The sequence below is a fragment of the Priapulus caudatus genome, unplaced genomic scaffold, assembly GCF_000485595.1.
Source record: "Priapulus caudatus unplaced genomic scaffold, Priapulus_caudatus-5.0.1 Scaffold957, whole genome shotgun sequence".
NCBI classification, from domain to species: domain Eukaryota; kingdom Metazoa; phylum Priapulida; class Priapulimorpha; order Priapulimorphida; family Priapulidae; genus Priapulus; species Priapulus caudatus.
Genome location: NW_014578018.1, coordinates 86750 through 95533, shown reverse-complemented (window position 1 = coordinate 95533; position 8784 = coordinate 86750). Strand labels below are relative to the sequence as shown.

At 48.8% G+C, this 8784-nt stretch overlaps 1 protein-coding gene across 1 annotated transcript in view; it reads right to left on the bottom strand.

The window, feature by feature from the left end:
* LOC106814655 overlaps positions 1-8784 on the bottom strand; it is a gene marked incomplete at its 3' end in the record, with an annotated part of 43674 nt that overhangs the window by 18566 nt on the left and 16324 nt on the right. The window contains 1 exon segment of the mRNA XM_014818999.1: positions 7207-7332. Coding sequence (XP_014674485.1) covers positions 7207-7332 — 126 coding nt within the window.

Genomic DNA, 8784 nt, shown 5'->3' with positions numbered 1-8784 from the left:
TGTATGTGTGTGTGCATTTAGCTGATGTAAGTAGAGAGGTGGTCAGTGTGGTCCATGCTGATGCTTGCATCCAACGGGGTAACATTATCGTTACACAACACACACACACACACCACACAGCACACACACACACACACACACACAACAACACACACACCACTACACACACACAACACACTCTAGCTGATCCAACGATGACACTCGCTATCTGTCGTTCACACACCTCTAGCTGATTCCAACGAGGTTTGACATTGCTACCTGTCAGTAAACAACAATCTCTAGCTGTCATCAACGATAACCTGTCGTTACACACACACACACACACACACAACACACAAACACACACACACACACACACACACACACACAACACACACACACACACACAACACCAACACACACACACACACACACACACACACACCACAACGGCAACACAACACACACACACACACACACACACACAACACACACACACACTCACACACACACACACACACACACACACACACACACACACAACACACACACACGACACCGCTTCTTCTCACGGCGGCTCAGGCCGACAGCATGTTCGTCGCGCGTTCACGCTACAGGAATTCGTATCCAGCTTGTCTGCAATGAAACTCGCGGCAGGTGCCGCGTTCGCTTCTGCGAGAATGGCTGTTAGTCTCCGATGTCGCTCGTCACGCGTGCCGTTTCTCCAAGTCCGCGCGTACAAAGGTGCTTCAAACCCACCCCCTCCGGGGTTGCGGCGTGAGTCGCCACGTACTCCCCCCCGCACTCGTGGCAGACGAGTGGAACCGGCGCGCGGCGCGAGCGGGGTCGGTTGCGCGACGGTCTCGTAGCGAAACACCTCGTAGGTGGGCGCCTACCACGGCGGAGGGCGCCTCGCCGAAAGTTTAGCGAGCAGCATCTTGGGCGCACATGTCGCCGACTGTTTGCTTGCCAAGGTTGCTCGGCTAGAACGTGAGGGAAGCTTTCGTCAGCCAGAGTTGAGGCGGTCGCGCGGTGTCCGCACGAGGTGCAGGATGTGCAGGGGATGGGCAAGCGGTTGGCTGGCGCCGGCAGCGAAGCGAACGTGCGCAGCGGACGCCCCATAACACCGTGGCGCGCTCGCCAGCTCCTCTCACCGGCACGTCGCGGCAATCTCTCGCCTCAGGTGCTCCGCGGCAGTGGCTGATGCGGCGGTCTTGTCGTTGTTGTGGCGGCGGTGGGCCAGCGCGCGCGGGTTGTTTCGGAAGCCGCGCTGACTTCGCGTTAGTTGGAGGCGCGTATCGACGGCGACGTCCGCATGTTGCGGCGTTACGGCACGTCAGGAAAGCCTCCGAGCGCGTCTCGCGGCCCGGCAGTGGCCGATTCTCGTCGCGGCAGTCATGTGCAGCGACTTTGCCTGCCCACTGCCTGTAGTTGCGGGGCTCGTCGATGGTAGAACGCCGCCGTGCGTTAACGTTGAACAGCTCACGATGAAAGTCTGAGCCGGAGCGGCGGTTAGGCGACGATGCGGACGTAGTGGCCGTTGTCGTCGGCAACGCGCGCCGGCAGCCCGACGTTCGTTCGGCGGGTATTCCTAGAGGCGCTGGCGGCGGCCCGCCGACGAACTGGTGGCGGCGTAGTATAGTGGTGAGGGAGAGAAAATATAAATCGTAAATTAAACATAGAGACGCTTGGCGCGTACTTGGTTGGTGGCGCGATCGGAGCGTGTTGATTGCGTATGACGCGCGTATTATCTTTATACTGTATGTCACAGGTGTATTACGTATTTACAGGTGTGCTTACGTATTTTACAGGTGTGCTTAGTTATTCACAGGTGTCATTACTGTAATTCAACAGGTGTATTTACGTTATTCACGGTGTGTTACGTATTCACAGGTGTTATCCAGGGTGTGTTTACGTATTCACAGGTGTATTACGTATTCACAGGTGTGTTACGTATTCAAGGTGTATTACTATTCACCAGATGTGTTACGTTTCACAGGGGTATTACGTATTCACAGGTGGGCGGGTTTTGTTTTTTTTTTTTTTTTTTTTTTTTTTTTTTTTTTTTTTTTTTTTGGTTTTTTTCTGTTACGTATCACAGGTTGTATTACGTATTTCACAGGTGATGTTTACGTATTTCACAGTGGTGTATACGTATTCACAGCGTGTAGTTTAAACGTTATTCCCCAAAAACAGGCGGTGTTATTATATATCACAGGACGTGTTTCGTATTCACAGGTGTATTCGTATTCCAGGGGTGTGTTACGTATTTCACAGCGTGTATTTACGTAACTTGCACATATAGCAATTACAGCTAAATTACTTAATTTACAGCGTGATGGGATGTGGCAGGTAAATAATACGTGTTCTGGGTAATAATTAATTGCTTTTGCCAAATATGCGTTTACGGTTAGAGAGCTCGTCGCTTGATTTTTATTTTTTATTGTGTTGGCTGCGCCGCGCGCTTATTGTTAATAATCTGGCTGTAGACAGAATGGCGAGGAGGTTACCTGCTGCCGAGTGTTTACATGCGCAGGTTCGTGCAACAGCAGCGAGTATGACATCGCACGTATCACACCCCCTGAGCAAGTAAACTACGGCCTTTAATTCTCTTTACTTAAGATGCTGTTTATCTAAACTTTGGATGTTTGCACGAGTGGCTGTTTATGTTTGCCGTGCGCCGCCAGCGCATTTTTTTCTTGTGTGGCGTCTGCTTAGGCGATCACGTGAATATCCGGTTGGTGGCCCGCAGGAGAGCAGACGTGTTCTTTTATGCTGTATATTCGCGTTTTTAATTTTCCGGATTCACGTCCCGACGCGAAATAACAACACGCGAATCATTCTACGAATAATACAGAAGTCCATACATAATTGCACCGACGCCGAAATTAGCACTCTCCTCGAAATTCCTCGGTCAAGTCTGAATTTCGCGAAAATACTTGTACGCGAAAATCATCCCAAAAAAAATATATATATATTATATTATATATGACCAGGAGCGTATAATGACAAATATGCTTGCACATATGATTTTATGTCATAATGATTATGTTTCATATGCTTGACGATATATGACTAAATATATATTTGTTCAATTATACGCTCCTGATATGGACGAATATCAAACAAGAAAAAGAACACCTGTAAACATGTGCATCAACAAGCTTATCCCTATAATGAAGCTGATGGCCACTCTGCTCTTCCCCTAAGCTGCTGTCAACCATTGATTGGCCCGTGAGGATGTCTCTCATAGTGCCGCCTGCAGCTGCCTATACTTGAGTTTTGGCTTTTCTCTCACCTTTATGCGGCTATTGTTCACCATAGCCACTTATTAGAAAAGTTGACAGACATAAGTCTCAGATAAAAGCAATGGGTTTATAGGTGAACGTATGTCTAACGTATAGGTGCACGCCGAGTAACGGGGGGCATGGGACGTAATAGGGACATGTATCAAATACTCAACGAGGATGAGAAATTTAGACCCGGAATGACAGATCGACAGGAACGAGAGCGCACAGAAGTCATGAACGGGAATGACAAGTGGTGATGCAACATGAATTGAGGAGCAGGGCGGAACGAGCGAAACGACAGAAAGGAAAGATTTAGGTGAATAATGAGCGAGTAAATACGAACATGAATCACAGACCAGATAAGGAGAATGAGGCGAACGCTGCTTGCAGAGTAGGTAACAAAGTTAAGGTAACAAATTAAGGTAAACAGGTAAGTACATATAATGGTATATACTAAATATAACTAAACAAATGAAGCGTAAACAAGGTAACTGCGCCACGAAATTTAGGAAACAAAGGAAATGACAAGGAAAAAACGCGAACCAGAAACAACACTGAATAGGGACTGAGGAACGACAGGGGATCAGGCTAATGGGAACGCATAGATCGATAGGACTGTATTATTTATATCTCATTATATATATGTGTGAACCAAGAACGACAACAGATGCAGGTATATAATTATGAGCACCTGACAGGTAAAAATGGAGCTATACAACATGTAGCGCGCGGTAAAAAATGAGTTAGGTACAATATGAAATTCAATAAGTTGTTAGATTTTTTTCTGTTATTACATCAATGCCAGTAGGTAAGGTGGCCATTCCCACATGCTTTGGCGCAGAAATTTTGTCTCTTTCCTATTGATGAAAGTATTTTAATGTCATAATAATTTTCTATCTCCCCAATCTAATAAGTCATGCACGTAATTCACTAAGGCAGCTATACTTCTTATGCCGAAATTATGCTGATTTTTTTTCAAGTATCATCCTTATCCCTCAAAATCTTGATTTTGTTGGAACCATCACTCTCCTCACGCGGCTCATTATGGGGAACGACAGATGAGTAACATTAGGTGAACATGTAAACAGATAGATCTCAGGGAGAGGCAGTGTAGGTCGGGATATGCAAGAGCGACGGCGAGAACGACGTGAACGATATAAACTAACATGACCTGACACTCACTCACCCATAGAGAACAGAGGAATTGAAATTAAAGACTCGTGGAATGCAAGGAGCGACGGAACCGTTGGGTGAACGAACGACGCGCGATATTCACCCAGTGACGATGAATTAGGAGTTTGATATTACCGGGTCGGCGGGTAAGGAGCGACGAACCGTTTGTGTGAACGACGACGGCGCACATTCACCCAGTGCGCGTAAACGTGGGTGACAGACTGGCATCGGGAATGAGGAGCCGACGAACACGAGGCGACGAACACGAGGCGACACTTACCGCGGTGTATGTAGAGGTCGTGTAAGCGAGTATGGCGTAGGCTGAGCAGACATGCGCCGCGTGCGGTGCGTACCTCCGCTGCTCGCATCATCACAGGACTTGGAGCGTTTCATAAAATATCAATCCTTAAATGAATATCGAAATCTTTTACTACCAAAGTTTCTCATATTCAAATATTCAAGCCAGGCCTATACCAATATCACTCATATACCCCCCCCTTATGTCCTCTTAGACAGATTAACCTGAATCGCTCTAAAACGAACTCCGCGAAAACTTGCGCCAATCAACAAAATTTCGCGATCGACGGCTAGAGCCATCTCAAACGGCCCCCTATACATTTTGTTGGCGGTGGCGCGCCTCAAGGGTAACACGTTTTACAAGAAAAGCAAGAATGCTGTCAATCACCCACACATGCTCGCTCATTTTGGCGCTAGGCGATCCACGTCGTCCGTTTGCGAACAGCGTGATGGTCAATCACACATGTTTTTTACGAACACCGCCGCGCGCGTCCACCCGGGCTGACGGCCTGGACTCGCCAGCTCGCGGAGCTCTTTTCAGCATGTGGTGCCGAGTTTTTACACTTAGCGGGACCGTGAGCTGGGGAGACCGAGAGCGAGCGAGACGATAGGAGTTTTTTTGCGCAGCGCGCTGCTTACACGAGGGCGGATCCTTTGACACGCCAGCGCTGATGAGCGGAGCCAAGAGAGAGAGTGAGAGAGGAGAGAGAGAGGAGAGATAGAGAGAGAGACCGTGCGGGAGTGGGAAAAGCGAGATGAGAGATGAGAGCGAGAGATGAGGAGAGAGAGAGAGAGAGAGGGTTAGAAGACAATCAGTCGCCCACAGTGTCGTTTGGCCACGTTTTTAACGAATCTAGCGCGTACCGGCGATTGGAGATTGCCACACCCGCCCTCCCCCGCGCGCACTGTAGGACCTGGCACGTCAAAATGCTATCTCCAACCTCGGCCTCGGTGTTACGTCTTTTTGCGAAACCACGCGGTCGCCACTTTTTGACACGCAGCGAGCGAGAGAAAGAGAGATGAGACCGTGCGAGAGTTGGAGAAAGAGAGACGCAGAGAGGAGAGAGAAGAGCGAGGGAGAGAGAGACGAGAGGAGAGTAGAGAGAGAAGAGTTAGAAGACAATGTCTAGGACAATGAGTGCCACAGCCTCGTTGGGCCTAGTAATTACGAGAGTACGAAGTGTGATCGTCACGCTTGGCAAGCACAACGTACGGCTGGTTCTACAACAGCCACTGGCTCCATTAAATCATTAACTGCGGTTGAAAAATGTTGTACGTACGTAAAACACTACCCTCACACTAAATATATATGCTGTCGCCGCGCTATATCATAGCCATTGGATCCACCAAAAATTATCTATGGTGCTGAGACAGATATCATGTATGCAAAAAACCTAACCTAACCCTAACCCTAATGACTAACCCTACCCTAACCCTAACACCTAACCCTAATTCCTAAACCCTAAACCCTTAACCCAACCCTAACCTTAACCCTAACCCTGACCCTAACCCTAATCCTACACATATCCTAACACTAGTGCTGCCACGTTGCGGTCACCTCCCTCACGCCCGGGGATAGCATTACGCCCTGCGACGCGCTGCCGGCAGGGGCGAGTTTTTGTTGCTGTTGCCTGCTTGCGAAGTATTCTACTACGCTACGTGTAAAATACTGGCACGGCCACGCCACCCCGTGCTCGCGTATTCGCGCCACGCAGCGCAGGTGCTCGCACTGACGTATCGTCGCCACGCGCCAGGCGGAAGTCATAGGTTGCGTAAAACCTCGAACGCTACGCAGTCAGGCACCCACGCGGAGCGCTGAGCCGCGTTGAAGATAGCATCTAGAGCCGCCACCACCCACGTGCGAGCGCCGTACTGACACTCGTAATAAGCTCTGTCATAGACATAACTCTATACTGGCAGTAGTGCCTACGTCATCGCCGTTAGCGAGCCAATGGAGCGAGCGCCGTCAGTCGCTGATTGAGAGCATTTCTGGAAATTTTTCTTGTAGGAGCCACTACGTGCTTATGCATGCAGGCGCGCCATCCAAAAAAAAGTTTTAGGGACCGTTGAGATGGCCTCAAGCCGTCCATCCCGAAATGTCGCCGTTGGATTTGCGCCCCAGTTCGCGAGTGTTTTCAGCCCCTTGTCTCAGATATCTGCATCTAAATATGGACCAAAAAAGGGCGGGGTTTCGCTGTTGCCAAAGTTCCCGGAAGCTGATTGCCTCCACGCACCGGGCGCGTTTGCGCGAGCTTGTTGACGCTGCGCTGCAACACACACACACACACACACACACACACACACACACGAGACCGATTACATTACCTCCGCTCCACTCCGTGGCGGAGGTAAATATATATATATATCCTTATATACAATACGTATATCGGCGGATGCGAGACGTCGCCGCGGCGACGGATTGGTCAGTGCCGCCGCCGCGGACGGACGGACGATAATTATCGCTCACCTGCGGGGCTGACGTGCTTGAAGGAAGCTGCGGCTGGAAGCCCCGTCGCTCATTTCAGCTCCTTCACCAGCTGCCATGCGTTGAGCGCGTCGCATAGGTTCACGAACCCCGGCGCGCCGTTACGCACTGAAACAAGACGCGCAACGTCTTCGTCGATGATGTTATTCAGTAGAGCGGTGTTCAACGGAGAAATAGAGGAGGTAAACCAGGGATGTGGTGTTCAATGGGGAAATAGAGAAGGTAAACCAGGGAAGTACTTAACAGGCAGAGAAGTAAACCAGCACGGTGCTATTCAATGAAGAAATGGAGAAGGCAACACAGGGCGGTGCTGCTCCTCATGAGAGAAACAGCAAAGATAATACATGGTGGTGCAAAAATTAACAACGATATGTGCACCGAAGGGACGTAACAACAAGTTGCGTTAAACACGGGCAGTGCGTTGTTTAATCTATGCCAGCGTCCGTGAATTTCTTTCAATTCTGATCAACGTGATTTGAACCCGATGGACGCGCAATAAATAAAGTGAGTGGCAAACGTTTTTAAGATGATTACGTTAACGTTTGCCTCTTATCTTTGACATGTATTTATATAAGAATTTCACCACCAAAATATTTAATTGCAGTTAATTATTAGTTAATGATTAATTATCGTGTCGTAGTAGCTTACAAAAGATCCTAACCTAAACATAATCGCAGATTCAATTTAAAACAAATAACAAACTCACTCTAACAAGTATTGGGTGAATTTTAAACTTAAGCACTGTACTTGTGTAATAGGTAACTATACTAAAGGCAACGTGACTATAAAAGTTTAATTAGCATCACCGTACAAGATTGTTCACCAGACTATTATTGCATCAATTATATAATGATAAATATATATGTCAGGATATGATTCACTGTTTATAATATGCAATATTAATATATATACAATTAACATTCAACGCCTAAATAATGCTGTCAATTCACCCACCACGATGCTCAGCTCATGATGCCGCTAGGCGCGAGTCAGCGTCGTCCGTTGCCTAGAACAACAGCGTGGATGTCAATCACACATGTTTTTTTACGAACACCGCGCGCGCGTCCAACCCGCTGACGGCCTGACTCGGCAGTCGCTGGAGTTTTTCAGCAGTGGTGCGAGTTTTTACACTAGCGACCAGGGGAAGTGGGAGAGAGAGCGAGCCAGAGAGATATCGAGTTTTTTTGCGCAGCGCGCTGCTTACCAACGAGGGCGGACCTTGACACTCCAGCGTCGCAGCGCGAGAGCGGCAATGAACGAGAGGAGAGAGAGAGAGAGAAGAGAGAGAGAGACCGGTGGGAGTGGGGAGAAAGCGAGAGAGAGAGAGAAGAGCGGAGAGAGGAGAGACGAGAGAGAAAGAGAGGGGTTAGAAGACATATCGAAGTCGCACAGTGTGCGTTTGGCACGTTTTTATACGAATACTCGTACGTGCGATTGGAGATTGCCAAACACCCCCTCCCCGCGGCGCACGTGGCCGGGATCAGCGGTCAAAAATGCTATCCTCCAACTCGGCCGGTGTTACGTCTTTGGAAACGCGACGCTGTTCGCACTTTTGACACG